General features: G+C 34.2%; 1 protein-coding gene across 1 annotated transcript in view; it reads right to left on the bottom strand.

The window, feature by feature from the left end:
- The window catches only part of LOC106660793 (lachesin-like), a 329309-nt gene that overhangs the window by 39000 nt on the left and 273186 nt on the right, over positions 1 to 17123 (bottom strand). Inside the window, exons 6-8 of the mRNA XM_014383725.2 lie at positions 12240 to 12368; positions 6072 to 6209; positions 4680 to 4829 (exon numbers count right to left, since the gene is read on the bottom strand). Of these exons, the coding sequence (XP_014239211.2) occupies positions 4680 to 4829; positions 6072 to 6209; positions 12240 to 12368 (417 nt within the window). The remainder of the gene's footprint in view (positions 1 to 4679; positions 4830 to 6071; positions 6210 to 12239; positions 12369 to 17123) is intronic.

Genomic DNA, 17123 nt, shown 5'->3' with positions numbered 1-17123 from the left:
GTGTCACGTGTAACGTCACAAAAATTATTGGAGCTTGGCTATGAAACTTTGCCTCACCCACCCTACTCTCCGGACCTCTCGCCTACTGACTACCATTTTTTTAGACACCTGGACCACTACTTACAACACATAATATTCAAAAATCAAACGGAACTGGAAAATGCATTTATTGACTTTATCAATTCTAAAAATTCTGAATTCTACTCAGACGGAATTAATAAGTTACCAACACGTTGGGAGAAATGTATTGAGAGTATGGGAAATTATTTTGATTAAAGAACATTGCTTTAAAGTAACTAGTTTCTTTTTTTTTGTTTAATACCAAAATCCTGCATTATTTTCCGGACAACCCAATAATTGAGGCGATTTTTTGTTGATCAAATCATCTTGACTTTATTGATAGGAGGTGTCGACTCCTAAAATTACGCGATCTAGTAATCTCATAGGAAGTTCTCTCTGTCTTAAAATGATTTCCCGTGGTCGATTGTAAAAATTCGGGCAGGATTGTCTGAGGGCTTTAACGTGGACTGTGATGTTAAGCAAGGCTGCTCCTGAAGTCCCTTTTGTTTTTGTTGGTTTCCTTTAAAATGATCTTCCTTAGGTTTTCGAATATTGTATAAAAATAGAAAACACCATCGTAAAAAGTAACTTTACTTGGACGATATTGGAGTCATTGCGTTTATGGTACAAGAAATATTCAGTTTATATGCTTATATAGCTTTTATAAAGGAACATCAATAGAATTGAAAGAGGGGCAGATTAATGAGTTATTTCAGGTGTTATTTCCAACGGAAACATATCGACATAACAAATACATAAAAATGAGATGTACTCACTCCCATGCCCATACATTTCAAACAAAAGGTGTCTGCAGTAAGATTAACACAATGGGTGCTCATCACCCAGTTAATTTAAATCTTCCTAAGAGACACATTCTAACTTATTGTTAGTATTATACAATTTACATTATTATTAGTTATATTATTATAAAAAAATAAAGTGTTAGTAGTAGTTGACAATCCCAAACAAATTTGGGGTTCTCATAATAGAAGATGATTTAGAAGAAAATTCTCTAGAAGTTCTAAGGGAAGGCAAACGAAATTATGCACAGATAACTATGGTTATAATCGGATTTCTCGATCACCAAGATAGTAACTGAACACGGCCAAAAGGATGAGAATGAATGAATGAATTTAATTTATTTGACAGACATTTTCTAACAATAAATAATTGTATCCTCTCCATTTGTGTATCATACCTCTTGAAAAACATTTTTGTTGATGTTGATTGGAAAATGTTCACGAAAAACCCATTTACCTTTACACTAACAAATACTTTACATTAACAAAATCATTGCGGTTCTGTTCAGAACTGGGAAAACTACCTACTTAATAGTTTTACCAATAACTAACTAATTAACTAACTAAAATATTATATACATATGTTATCAAAATAAATAAATATTAATTTAATAAGTTGCTCTAATATAGTATAAACAGTGAAATATTTAGTTTAAAAAATAAGTAAACAAGTTAGTTTAAATAATTAAATAAATAAGTTAGTTTAACAAATTAAAGTCAACAATAAATTGACAAATTAACAAATTAATAGTTTAATAAATTAACAAATCAGTAAGTTTGTGGATAAATAATTTTATAAGTTATTAAGTAACACATAGTTAAATAAGTGAGTAGGCTGATGAATAAAGGATGAGAACCTTTGAAATCCCAAAGCAGTTAGTAGACGTTTCAATTGTAAGTATCTGACAAGTTATTTTGTACATTTTATTGACATGACCCAGAAAATTCGAAGGAACAAAAATAAACACAACGCATTTTGGTCATTACTGATTATTATTATCTGTTCAGCATTGATGATAGTGAAATGCCGAAACACGTCTCTCAGACCAAGTCAGAAAAAGGAAACCAAAATTGATCTGTACGGCCAAATTTTACGTTTATCACCCAGCAGACTAATATAAAATTGACTGTGTAACGAAAAATGTTTTCTTTCTAAAATTCTAAATGCTTCGAAGATTAACCATAAAATACCAGGAATAATATTTTCATTGGCACGACAAAGATATCAAACAAAATAATTTAAATTTTCATTAAAGGGAATGTCACCATAGCAAAACTTCGATCCGCCCGAGGAGATTCGGCATGCGGGAAGAGGGAGCAAAGGTTTCCCCGATCCCAGAACTCCCTTCCACTTCCAAGGTATTTCCCTTGTTAATTCCCGGTTCCAGGGGCTTCCCTCTCCAAAAGCCGGGGCTTAAAAATCGCGAGATCTGAGGACGGCGAGCGCAAATGGGTCTTAATTGTAATACCCTCCCGGGGTTATTCGGAGGCTATGCAAATTGTCCTCGTTCCCTGACCGCTCCCATCTTGGTGTCATTGTCTCGAAATCTGCTCGCTCCGGGTCCATTGGCCAAAGAGAATTCCCATTTGTGCTTTCTAAGTCCCATCCTGTTGCATTGCATTTGCAGTTTGTGGAAAAACGTCACACATAGAAAATAATACGTACGTACAAATAATAAACACTTCTGCCGATTGAACTTTGGGACAAATATTGTAAAAAAAATAGAAGTATTTTTTTATATTTTTTTATATATAATTTGTTGTACATTACAACTACCTTAAAGTAGGTACAATAATAAGTAACAGTGAGAAAGGTAATTAAAACAAAACAAAATTAAAACCAACAGTGGAGAAAACACCCATTGGTATTACTCCAATGTTACAATAATATTGTTTGTTCAATTGATACGTGTGTCATTATCACTTTCACTGTCATCATCATCACTTCCTAGGAGATCTCGCGGCCATTGTCTCTTCAGTAGTCGAGGAGGGTTTGAGGGGATTCGTCGGGATGCGAGGTTTCTGATGTGTTGGTTTACGTTAGTTGGGAGGTTTTTATGAAATTTACGGTAACGGAAACGTATTTTATCTTGTACGAAAGGAATATGTAAATCTGTATGTGTAGTTTGGTTCGATACATAAAATGGAGCATCTATATTTTTCGTAGTATTATAGACTGGGCAGTTTGAATGCGATGGATATTGGAATGTTTGGCTGAACCCCACACTTCCAGNTGGGATAGGTGTCGATAGTTAATAGAACAGGACTATGATCCGATGAGAGATCATTCAATGTACAAACATGGTGGTGAAGTGAAGAGAGTTGGGATGTAATGAAGAGGTCTAGGGGATCTGGGCGTTTGTTAGCAGCAGTGGGCCAATATGTAGGATCAGGAGGAGATATGAAGTTGAGGCGTTGGGCGGAGATGCTTAATGCGGACCCGACCACTCGGAATGGGCAAGCGGAGAGCGAGGTTTGTCTTGGCCCCTCGGGGTTGGGCGGCCTCTGCACCAATGTTGCGGCAGAAACACACTTCTGTCGTATGCGGAGGTGCGTCAGCTCTCATTTTGAGAATCAAAACGTCCGATAAGGCCTATGTGCCTGGTGCGGACGTTAAAAATCCTCATTGTCCTTTTAAGGATGACCGAGTTTGTAGGAAGCAAAGTGCGTCAACTGACACTAAGTAACTGTCTAATGAGATTGAGAGCTTTGAACACCCAAAGGTTGATGGTATCTGACTAGTAAATTTGTACATTTTTAGTTAAGATATATAAAAGCAAATATATAATTACATGTACATGAGTAGAAAAATAAAGATATCTGTAGATAACTCGTTGCCGATCACTTTTATATGGCTATCCTCGCGTTTCTGCTTCACAGTGTCTTCAGTGAGAAAAGTACTGATCAGTCTTACCGACCCTACACGAAGTAGGCGGAAAGATAAACAGATAGCCATAACATAAAGATAGCCTATTTAACTATAATTGTGAGGTTTCTTCGTGTCCAAAGTGATGACCCTGAAATTTAGTCGTTACCGACCATTTTGGTCTGTCTTTCCGAAAGACTTCGTCATTCAGATACAGAATATCCGATGAAATGATCTTCACTGCAAACAAATCACTAGGCTCGAGTTGATTCAAAGCGTATTTCCAGCGGCTTTAACTTCAAAATGTAGCAGAAGTCTGTAGAACAAGGATAACCGATTGTGATTAATTACAATTAAAATATCAAAATCGAAAAGGCACTATTTATTTAAAATTTACGTTGTAAAACGTTTCGAAATGGCGTGATATCGGGTGTTTATGTTTTTACAATGTTCATGATTTTAAAACCTATCTTAACAAAACTAAAATTAATGTCAGGTATAAAATCAACAGCGACGCGCAGGAAAACGTAATAAAATAACACTCATTAAGAAAACCATTATATGTAAGTCCATCTTCATGTTGAACTAAGAATACTTTTAATTTTAATGCTCTCACCCCCGCAAGGCTTATTCACTCCAGTGCGCACAAAATCACTGAAAGATGGCCGAAAAAGGAGTCAGTTTCGAAATAAAATTGCACCTTGGGGCGTTTTAGGGTTGAAGTATGCTCCCATTCTTTGCACGCCCGGAGTAATTTCAGGCCTCATGGTTGACTTTATTTCGTCATTCCACAAATAACAAACATGAAATTTGTTGAATAAAATTTGTCGTATCGCGTCAATTTGGTTTATCTGAACCTAAATTGCCTTTCGAGGGAACAGGTCACCGTTTTCAGTCTAACAATTACTTAACTCAAATTACATATTAAAATTTATATAAAAATATTGTCTTACCTTCTAATTTGATAACTCCGTCTGTTTCACCTAGGGAATTTTTGGCGACGCACTGGTATGAACCAAAGTCCTTTCTGGTCACATTGCGAATCTTGAGTACCATGTACCTGGCGTATCCTTGGTCGGAAGTCGAAGTCTCGAATTTTTCACCTGTCACAAAACAAATCAATAATTTTACTTGTAAAAATGAATGTAAAAAGAACTATATTTACAGAAACGAAAATACATTTTATATACTTAAGGAAGTATAACAATATTAAAAAGTAGATTCATTGGAGGTGAGACTATTTAGACCACAGGATCGATGGGCCGTGCTTTCGCAGTCCCTTTGCGCACTGAGCATCGGGAACAAGCCAGCTTTTGCCCTTTTGCTCTACACCAGGTTTCTGTCCTCGCTGAGCTGACCTTAGGACACCTGCGTTATTATTTGACAGATGTACCGCCCCAGCCGAACTCCCAACCTGGTAGTGTCCTCGAATCGGATCACGCCATGGAATATGTCGCCGGCAGGCCCGGCTGGTGCGAGAGACGCGGCGCAGCCGGTCCGGGCCGAAGCCCTTCTCGGAGCGAGCGCGACTCCTTACAGACCAGGTTCTGACGACCCTTTGCGCTTGGGGCGAAATATACCGTCTCGCCGGGGTTTTAAGCCCGTCGGATGCCTTCCGCCTCATCGAGTAAGTAAGGAAACGATGAGGAACTAAAACAATCGAAAATCACTTTTCTTGGAGAGCATTATAAAGGACTTATGTCGATTACGAAATTCAACAACCGGAAAAAGTTGGCCAAGCAAGGGCGCAGGCTTGGTTGCATTTTTGCTATACGAAAATTTTAATCTGTAAGGTTCTTTCTTTAATTTTGGAACTAGAACCGGTGAAACCTGATAATCACGCACAGACCTTCGTTGGATTTTCAAAGTTGAAAGTTCAACATCTCAGCTGTATATGTTATTAAGTACTCGAGGAGCACTTAAGTCTACATTATAGGAAATAGCTTATTATCAAGATCCCAACTTTTAACAATGCTAATAAGCAAAAATAAAATATTTCAAATATTGTAAAGTAAGTTTGGTGGGATGGTTTGGGCCTACTAATACACTGCATTCTCAACGAATACATTGTAAACATCTTTTAGTACATTTTTATTAATATCTGAGATACATAACATCCATTTTTAATTAATTGCTGTAAAATAGTTGTATTATGGTTTATGTTGTCTATAATCCTACTTATCCTGTAAAACTTGATTTTACGCTTTCTTAACACCATTATTTAGCAGTTGACATTATTTATTAGTGTTTAACCTACGCAACAAATAAAACCACTTTCCAAAAAAGCGTCCATAAAATGTCAGTTAAACTGGCCAATAATTTTATCAATGTCTAGAATGACTTACCGTTTACGATCATGTCCCCTTTTTCAGTTGTCCAATAATTGATGGACGATGGGAATGCTTCTGTCTGGCAGGCTAGCGAAATATCTTGACCAATATACGCCCCTTCAAGTTGATTTGCTATAGAAAGCATTGGAGGAACTGGAGAAATAAACAGAAGAGATTTTTTATAAAGCATTCGTCTAAAAGTAAAATATTAAAAGTATAATAATATTATGGTTTGGAAAAACTCTCGATTGACGTATACGTAAACGTGATTATGTACTAGAGCATTAGTTTAAATTCATAAAGAAAAAAGAAATGAAGTGAAAGTTTAATTTTTTAAAAATAAATTTGATTTTGCTTCCATATGTGAAAGTGTCAGTAGCATGTTAAGTGAAACTTTTAAGTTGTTAAGGCTCATTATTGAAACAAACAACAAACTTCCCTCAAACTTAAGTTTAATCTTAATAAAGCGCAAACGATAAATCTAATACCCGAGAACATGAAAATTCATTGAAATTAACCGCTTAACTGCTAAAACCTAGCAGTCATAACTCGGTCTGTTTGTCCATTAGTATGTGCCTATCCATAGATGATTATTCGTGGTCTGTTACGCTTCTGCTCCAAAGCTTCCTTACATACTCTATTTACATAGAAAATTAAACCGGAGTAAATATCGGACTGGAAGCATTTCTCTTGACACCGTTCTTATTCAAAACTGGGGGCGTAATTACAGGGTAAAATTATAACGTTATAGTTTCGTTCAAAAGTTTCTTAGACACTATTCGTACTTGTTTCCATGTAAAAACAAAAAACGCTATTACCTATGAATTGATTCAATAAAAGAAATTATAAATGCTGATTTTAAAGTGTTGCAACAATCCTTGTAAAAGAAATCATGTTTTGGTTTTTGTATCTTTCTATACACATATCTAAGCTCATTTACCAGGTAACCAGAAAAGAGGTTTTTCATTCATGCTTATTGCAGTGTCGTTAATCAACTTTTTTTTACATAGGGAGAGTAGATGTTTTCCTCACACAATGCCAAGAGGATAATGCGTAGTTCATAAAGAAAACTGTCTCGAACTGTTTACTGTAAATTATAAAATAATAACTTCCTCATTATTTCAAAACCCATGATTCGTGGTACCTATTGTAAGTATTTATGTTCGGTTATAAAGTGGCTATGGCAGCTCGTAAAATTACCAATGTATTCAGTGATGAAAAAATTAGTGATTAAGTGGTTCCAAAAGTTTGCTTTTGGGAAGGAGGGGATGAGAATTAACCACGTTCTGATAGACGTCTGTCTTGAATGACGACGAACTGAGGGATGCTGTCTACCTTCAAGACAACTAACTAGCTTCGAGTTAAGCATGTCAGAGGCTTGCTAGAATGTACAACGAAGAGATGAACCCGTTCGCTCTAGCTTACATTGACTTGGAAAGATGTGGAAGCTGAGCATATGGGTCCTGATAAAACTGACCGTCGGTATTAAGCTTCATCATCTAAAATTTGTTATCCTTTGGTTTTACTGCCCAAAGGCTTTTCACTAGAATGTTACTTGCATCGAAAAATGGATCCTGTACAGTAAGCTAATGAAGACGTGCAATTGGCGGTCACCAAATAACCCTGCCCTATTGACGGGATAACCAAATATCCACCATCAAAAGTTATGCTTTGTATTTGTACAGGAAGCATTGGGTTCTATGAACTCCTGCCACGTGGCCAGACAGCAGAAATATACTCTAGCCGGCTGCAACTGATCTCTTGCCCTTGGCCGTGAAACAACTTATTCTCCAGCACAGAAAACGTGCAGCTTTTCACTAGGACAAAGTGAAAACGTACAGCCAGAACGACAAAAGGAAGTGATAATGATGCGTAGTTGGCAAGTCCTACCACACCCTCCGCATTCTCCAGATTTGGCTCCATCTGACTTTCATTCTTCTTAGCTAGAAGTTCAGAGTTCAATAATTGCCGCCAACTGGAAAATTAGCCGAATTTATGTTTATGTCCCGTGACCCAAATATTGATAAGAAAAGCATAACAAGGCTAGTAACTGGTTGGGAGAAAGTTACGGACATCAATGGGATTTTTTCCCCGAATAAAATATTTCTGAACCAATTTTAATTATGACACTTACTAAACCATTTAAACCGACAGGAATTTTTCTGGTTATCTGGCATTACAATCGTACATACAATTACTAATTTTCTTATCTTAGTTAAGAGTTGGCTGATATGGAATAAACTTGTTATACATGCGCAACAAAGGCAAAAAGCCATTTTATTTTTTACGGCTCAAAACATTAGAAAGTAAATTTGGACACAAATCTAGTATTTTTTGACTGAGTACAACAAAAATTTATTTAAATTGAAATAGGTGTTCAACGTCTGTCATTAACCAGTTACTGGCATCTGAGAAATCATCTAGATAACATGGGCATACGATGATCCGATTTGCAGATTATGCAAGGAGGAGAAAGAAACAAGAGAAAAATAATAAGAAACTATATAATCTTCGAACAATAAGCAACAGCTCAACGTACATAACCTAGGATTCAAAAAAGAAAAAGAAAATAAAAAACTGCTGAGAAGAAAGTTTGAGTCCTTTGCACTGAACTAGGGAACTAGGAACTAGGAAGGTACAATAAGTCAGAAGACTACTGCATAAATCCCGCTTCTTAGTATCCTCATAACCATCACCATCATTATCTCACGTAGTAGCCTCTCCTAGTAAGTCTGACTGAATAAACAACCTCTCACTTTTCAGAATCAGTGTTTCCGACAGTGTTGAAAAAACCCAATATCTTCAGATTAACTGTACAACTGAAGAATGATATAAAACGATTAATTAATCAAATTATTCTTTTTAATTGAACTTTATTATACCCGTTTTTAAATTATATTGAACAAAAAAAACCTTAAAGAACGATGAGAGGCCTGGATATAAATTGTACTCACTCGTATTTAAAAACAGCGTATTCACTGTTTTTCGGAATAATATGAGGAAAGGGTTCCTAGCAGATGCCCACCCACGGCAAAGAACTTAATTTAGTCTTTTTTTTATCACTCAGTCCTGATGAAAACCTATGTCAAAAGGGGTTTCCGTTTGAGGGGCGAGTTTTTCAACTGTATACTGGTAAAGAAAGCGAAACTTAGGCGTAAAGCTGCAAAACTAATAACGCACGCACTCCGCAAAACGATAAAAAACCCTGTGGAAGGCCGGGGGAGGTCCGGTTTAAATTAATATTGACACAGCGGACAGCGTCATAATTGCAGATCCTTCGGAATAATATTTCCGTACTGTCCTTCGATTTTAATTGTCTCTATCTACTCAATTTTAACAAGAAGGGAAATACTAGAAAAACTTAGCAAAGTAACAATTTTGGAAGAAATAGTGCGAAAATTTGTTCGTTTGAATATATTATTTTTTATAATATACGCTGCGTGATATTTGCTCGGATGTTTCTAAGCGTACAAAAGTTTCTGATTAGTAAAACGGGCATATAATAATGTTCACTTTGATTTCTATATCATAAAATGATTAAAATCGGACTACCTCCTATAATCTTTCAAAATACTTTAAATTTGTATAGTATTAGGGAAATAATTCTAACAATTGCAGATAAAGTTTTGCGACAAGAGAATCACCGCGCGGCATTCCTCAAGGTGGAATCCTCAGCCCCTTTTTGTATAGTAGTTATAGTTTTTCTCACCCTCATATCTCTGCTTCCTCTTAAGATGAATTTTTGAAATTTGAAAAATAGAAGGTCGCTTTGTCATTTTATACATTTGAGAATTTCATATTAAGCCTTAGAAAGGGAAGAATTACAAAATTTACATTTTTTTACTGATTGATTCAATGACCATCAAAATTGTAAGGTACTTCCCGAATAGCTAGAAACGTGAAATTCGGTAAAAGTTATGTTATCGCAAGCAAAAGATGTAAGTAATCTGAAAATTGCAATTTTCTCAGAATTAGTGCCGCTTTGAGGGGAGTCTTACCATCAAAATTATAAGGCACTTCCACCATACGCACATGAAATTTAGTAAAAAGGTTTATTTATTGTAAGAAAGGTAAGAATGTGATTATTGCAATATTCCTAAAATTAAAGTTGTTATTAGAGAGGAGAGGGTAGTCCCATCGTCAAAATTATAATGTACTTTCCGTAGAAGTAAGAAACATGTAATTTGTTACAAAGGAGTCTTTTAAAAAATCATCTTGTAAAAATCTAAAAATTTAAATTTTCTAAAAACTTGCCGCTGCAGGGTTTGAGGGGGCAAATTCATCATCAAAATTACAAGCTACTCTTCGAATGGATAGAAACGTGAAATTCCGTAAAAGTTAGGTTTTTATCGCAAATAAAACGAGTACGTAATCTGAAAACTGCAATTTTCCCTAAATTAGTACCGCTTTAGGGGAAGGTAGGTAGGTGGTGTAGTCTTATCATCAAAATTATAAGGCACTTCCAGTGTAGGTAGAAACAAAAAAATTGGTAAAAAGATAATATTTATTGCAAAAAAGATGAGAATTTGAAAATTGCATTTTTCCTAAAATTAATGTCGTTTTAGAGATCATCAAAATTAAAATATACTTCCCGTGTAAGTTAGGAACGTGAAATTAGTTACGTTACAAAGGTTATCTTAGATTGTAAAAAAGTTAAAAATCTAAAAATTTCCCGCCACTTTTGGGGGAAAGGGTGTAGTCTCATAATCAAAATTATAAGACACTTTTCATATAGAAATGACGAACGATGGAGTGAGTGCGTTGTTCAATCCTTTTTTAAAAAAGATAGTTCCTACTCACAGTAAGTTGTTTTCCAACGATCCGGATATCGAGCCCTTAACTCATCATCAGGTTGAAGGATTTCTACGACCACGTCTCTCGACATGAATTTCAAAGTATTAAATATAAAGGACAAGGCGGTAGAGAAATAAAAACGAGAGTAAAAGAACACTTGCCTAAATCGAACAAATTTTCGGAATTTAAAGACCATCTAAAAGAAAGAAAACATAATTTCAATTCAAGGGAACAAAGGGAGAGAACTAGATTGGTTTGAGAAATTTGAAATAAAAAAATGTAAAATCGAACATGGAGATAAACGCATTAATAATATAATAGATTTTGATCTACCTCCCATTTTAAATATGTTCATAAATAATATTAAACGTCCAAATAATTAAATTAATTATTTTAATTGTTATTATTTTTATAATAATTTATGAATATTAAGGTATTATTCTAATTTTTTTACTTTTATCTTTAAGTACTAATTTATAATTAATTACGTACAGTATTTACCATTATAATATTTACTTGTGTTATAATTCCCGCATTTCGCATGTTCAAATTCAGCGCCATTGAAATATCAGCTTCTCGCGACGTTCAAGGCGTTGACGGGTATCGGCGGGTATACTTGTGCAATTCTTGTCGAGAAACGTGGTTGTAGAAATCCTTCAACCTGATGATGAGTTAAGGGCTCGAAATCTGGATTGTTGGAAAACAACTTACTGTGAGTAGGAACTATCTTAAAAAAAAAAAAAGGACTTTCCATATAGGTTGAAAAATAAATTTGGTCCAAAGGTTCAAGTACCAAAACGAAGACGACATCCACGATGCTGAAGCGAAAAAATAAGTATGATATCCCAACAAAAATGAAACCGTGAAAAAACGGGGTCAAGTTTCTTTTCCTCGAAGAAGTCAGCCTTTTTCGAACTCAATTGGTAACCTAGGATTGATTTATGCTAATCGAAACAACAATTATTTCAAATATTGTCGCGTAATTTCATTCAGTTTACATTGTAAATTAATTCAGTATACTTGTAGAAAATTGCATCTCGTGCCTATTCAACACATTTGTGAGTAACATGGCTTTGTGATAATTGATGAAAAAAACATTATTATCCTGTTGTTCAAGTCTTTTTATAAGAGCTTAACTTTTTTCTTTAGATGTTGTTATATACAGTTATAATTTGTCAACAGTATACTTTTTCAATTCTGAAGAGTATCTGACCTTTCATACAATAATAAAGTATCTCTCATCCTTCACCCGTCATAATGAACACGATACAGCCATATGTGTTTTGTGACGGCAGTAAAATAAAAGCTGCTGAGTCAGAGAGCGCGGGGCTTTAGTGAAATTAAATTAATGGACCGGCCTGATTGAAAAACAGTGTTGATTATACTTACATTGAACACGGAGGAAGACCCTCTTGCTGATGGAAGGGGGAACGCCGTTGGATGCTATGCACAAGTACGCGCCCATGTGAAGTCTGCTGACTTTTTTGATTGTCAGGATCTCGCCGTCTACGACGTTTACTGAAACAATAAATAATAATATTATTATTGGCTTGGTCATAATTTATTATCAGCAGGATAAGGATGTCCGATCACGGAAATTCAATGAAAATTGTCTTTTTTCATAAGCGTTCTTAACAATGAATGGGCCCTGTTTTACAAATTTTTCTTATACATAGAATTGAGAACATTATAATTTTTAATTGTTATATAGCAGCTCATTCAAAACATTGATATTGAAACATTTCTTATCGAAAATTAATACATAAAAATATTAAAATTATACACACTATTTGTAAACAAATATAAGTAACTAAATAGAATATAGAAAATATAAATGGAGTAACGTTCATGTGTTCACATATCACTAATAAATTGCCGCAGTCTAATAATGATTTTCACATATTGATATAAAATGATTAATTTTTCTTTAGTCCTTGTAGGCAATATAATTAATACAGTAATTACATAGCTGTTAGAAATATTAAGTAGTTTGAAATAATGTGTATGCTGTTAAGTGTAATAACATTTGAAACAGATCTTCATACGAATTCGAACTACAACAGACAGTAAATTTCTGAATGTCAACCATTATAACAATGACCAGTGATGTTTAGTTTAATGTAGCGATTATTGCCCGTTCTCATTTGCGCAATAAGTTTAGTAATTGCACTTGGCATTTTAGGTAGCAAGTAATTTTAGAACATTTTACTCTCCTCAATCCCAAAATGTTATTAACAGGACTTCAATTTTTTTGTGTATATATACGTATTTTGGCTTCATTGTGAACATTTTTCAAGGTTATAATATATCTGTTCATTTACTCTTTTTCATGGAAAGGTAAATATGATGGAGGATTAAAATAAATGAGATTAAAAGAATAAAATGTTACAAAAATTAGTGAATGTTTAGAGGAAATCCATTATATTTCGTGGTCCGATTGACCAAATAATTTCTTTCAATTAATTAATTTAACTTTTAATTAAATTAACTTTTAATTAATTAATTTTTGGTATTGGTTGAAATGAAAAAGCTAGGGCCACAAAGTTAGAGTAAAATTGATAAAAAATGTTTTTGAAAACACCTTACAAAAAAAAAAAAAAAAAATCGATTCTTTTTTACCACCCTATATGGATTTTCATCAAATCGTTTAAACGAAAACTATATATTTGGGGCGGGATTAATCTGGGAGGGGGGGGGGCAATTTTTTGTCTATGTCCGGTGTTACATTTAAAAATTCCTAGCTCCTCCGAATTTGATACAAATTCAATGAAATAATGAGCGTTAGAATGTGGGAATTTTCGTCTTCAGGTAGTACATATGAGGAAAATAAAAATGAATTTAACTAAAACTCGTCAAACGGCTAGATTCGGGCAATTAAATAATTCTACGTAAAGTTTCTGGTAAATCGTCATAAGGCCAAATTCTTAAAACAAGAAATCGTTAAATTTGAAACGGCTCAACCATTAATAGAAAACTTTATAAGGGTTAAAATGTTCTTAACAAAACGTGGTGGCATCCATTTGGAACTGGTAAATAAATTAAAATTGCAGATATTGAAAAAGTTTAAAGAATTTTGATTGATTTAATTTTTATTTTTCGCAATAGATTTAAATAAAATGCAAACATGGATTAGTCCTAATCGAGAATATTTCCACTGTCAAATGGTTTTTGTCCGTTATACTTGAATCAGAGCTAGAAAAATCATGAATTCTAAGGTGGAATACCAGACCCTGGCGAAATAGAATTGACCCCGGCGAAAAAAGCCAAGAAAATATTTTTTAACGAGGAAAAAACCCAGTTGTAAGTATGTCGGGTTCGAATCCAGCGGCCCTGTATTCGTATCCCTATATATACTGAGATGAGCGCCGATTCAACGCCTAAACCTCAGGGGCCCGTCGGTAGGCTGTGATAGTAAGTTTGAACTTAACTAAACAACCTCATTTTCCAGAATCAGTATTGCCCACAGTGTTACCCAGATCCAGGCTGAAGAAGCAAAACCCAAAAAATGTATCTGCAGAGTAACTGTTTAACTGAAGAATGATAAAACAATGATTAATTGATCAAATTATTCTTTTTAATTGAACTTTATTATACCTGTTTTTGAATTATGTTGGTGCTTTAACTGTTGCGGCCGCCGACGCGACGCACCAAAAGTTACTGTTTTTTTTCTGTTCATCTTCAAGAATGCTTAGACATGTATAACTAATATTTTTAAAATACGAAGTAAGAAATAAGTATAACCAAAGAAATTCTTTAAAATTAGTGATGTGTAGGAGCCTTTTTATGTATTATAAAAATAATGAAATAATTGCCAATTTATTATCTACGATTCAAGAGTTTCCTCATTTTATCGTCTGTAAATTTTGTGATCCCTTTATTCTTATAGAGGTCAATCATGACAGATTATTTTCAAAATTGAAAATTGACTGATCAAAACAATCAAGGATGACCGAAGTGCATATTATTCATCAATATCATTTTCGTCGATCCCACAAGATAAATCATATTTTACTATCTACAGCAAGTTGTCACTTACTAAATAGTCAATTAAAAATATTTTAAAATGTACGACTTTTACATCTTAGGTCACATTAAGTTAAACAAAATAAGTTTTAAGCTATAATTAAGATAAATGTTTGTATAAAATAGGCAACACCATGGCCCTTTAAAAACATGAATGATGGGTAAAATTTCTTCAAATCTTCACGACTGTGACATACATTGTAATTATACATCAAGAGACTTGGCATCTTCATGAAATCTTCATTCTCGAGTTGTAATGAAGTTAAGACGCAGTAGGCTTTACGATTGTCATGGTACACTCCTTGTCATAAATGATTAGATGTAAGCACTTTTAAGAAAAAAAATTGATAATTTTTATTCAGTCCAATCACCACACTTTTAAGTAAGGCCGAATCAAGTATGTCCAAAGAGGGAATGTCTTTTAATAAATAATATTCATAGAAAGCTCATCGTTCGTATAACCCGGTTATAAAGCAGCCTGTGGGATCGTTTTAGCAATTGATCTATCGCTAACTTAGAAACTGCACCATCATTGTTTCTTCCGATTTTGATACTTGCTACTTGTAACTACGGCCATTCACCCACTGTCTTTTCCTATTTCGATTCCTTTTCATTATTAACAGATTAATTTTTACCTGGTTCCCAAAAAGAATGTCAAGAATATTGATTGTATTGACCTAATAAGGAATAATTTTCTGTTAAGATTACAATAGTTAATAGGGCACTTTTCTTCTTTTCTTTAAAAAAGGACTAGTTTTTCTAAACATAAAAAGTAATTATAAATTTTTAAATACTTAAGCCAGAATAAATTATTTCTAATTGAAATTCAAATAGAATTTTTTTATGACTCAATGATTTTCGTGATGTAACTTGAACTTTTGATCATAGCAATTTTGATGATACAATTTAAGAGTTTCACAATTTACTGGAATATTCTGAATTTAAAATATACGACTCTCATTCTCTGAAAGCCGTATCCGACAAGAAGCCTTTGTCAACTTTTCACAGGCAAATTGATTCAGGATTTGTGCGGAAAGGGTTAACGGAAATTACGAGACGATGAGAGGAAAAGGATAATAGTAAAAAGAAAAAGAAAAAAAGAAAAGGGAAAAATAAAGCGCTTGTTAATATCTTAGATTGTTATTTCACTTCCTAAATTGCTTTTACTGTTAAAACCGTTTTCTTTATATTTTCAAGTTTTCTTTTAATTAACAGTTAGTGACAAGTTCGATTACGAATGGTGTCAAAGGGGGATTCGAATATAAATAATCTCTCCTGAATGTACATATTAAAACCGAAAAGGAGGAGATGAAAAATCGGATAAGTGTCTGAATCTTCAGGGGCTGTAGATTGTGTTAGAGGGGAATCATCATCAACCAAGTCACGCCTCAATTTCGTCAGGGCAACTTTACCAGGCAGGGGCGAACATGTATTTTACACCTCAGCCGGAATTTAATCACTATGAGAAAAAGGCGAAGCGGAAGAAAAAAGGGTTGGATTTAGAGTTTTACCTTCGCAGTGGGAGTAGAGCTAAGGCTAAACTGTCTTCACATCTCTAATCTTGAACGGAACTTTAACTTTGAATTCTTCTCCATAAGTAAAACACGTCTCACGCATTCAAATAAGCCAGATATTTATTTCCTTGTGGGAATTCTTTTTAAACTGTAATTGTTAATTAGGACAATTAGCATAAAAAAGTTTTTACAGTATGGAAATATTGCTTTTAGCGTAAGCCAATTACAAAATTAGTATGCTGTTTGTAATTAGAGAAAACAGTTGGTCGAAAAACAGTAAAACGTGAAAATTGTATTTTATCAATCATTACTAATCAGTATAATTATTTTCACATACCTCCATTTCGGCATTTCGGTGAAAAGCGATATATCGTTTCAGTTTAAAAAAAAAGCGAAATGCCATCGGCAGAACGATTTTAAAGCTTCAATTAAAAATAATCGAACATCAACAGTGAGATAGAAAACTGGATGTTTCATTTTGAGACAGAAATGTAAGATTTGCCTGCAATTTTATGATCTTTGGCCGTTCTTTTCACTGTAATTTGACCAGTCACGTCTCTCACATTTAGCACTAAAAATTTACTAAAAAGCTTTTCACCCAAAGAAGATAATAGAGGAACCAGAATAGTTTTAGGTAATTCGTCTTGCGATCATTTTTCACAGTAGATCGGTTATTTGGTCCATCAGTTTTGGACTATAACCATCAGCGGTGGTGAGTTATTTTGTCAAGTCTTAT

Source organism: Cimex lectularius, unplaced genomic scaffold (assembly GCF_000648675.2).
Source record: "Cimex lectularius strain Harlan isolate CLEC.00 unplaced genomic scaffold, Clec_2.1 scaffold188, whole genome shotgun sequence".
In the NCBI taxonomy this organism is placed as follows: Eukaryota; Metazoa; Arthropoda; class Insecta; order Hemiptera; family Cimicidae; genus Cimex; species Cimex lectularius.
The sequence above is the reverse complement of the archived record's forward strand: the minus strand, read 5'-3'. Positions and strand labels throughout refer to the sequence as shown.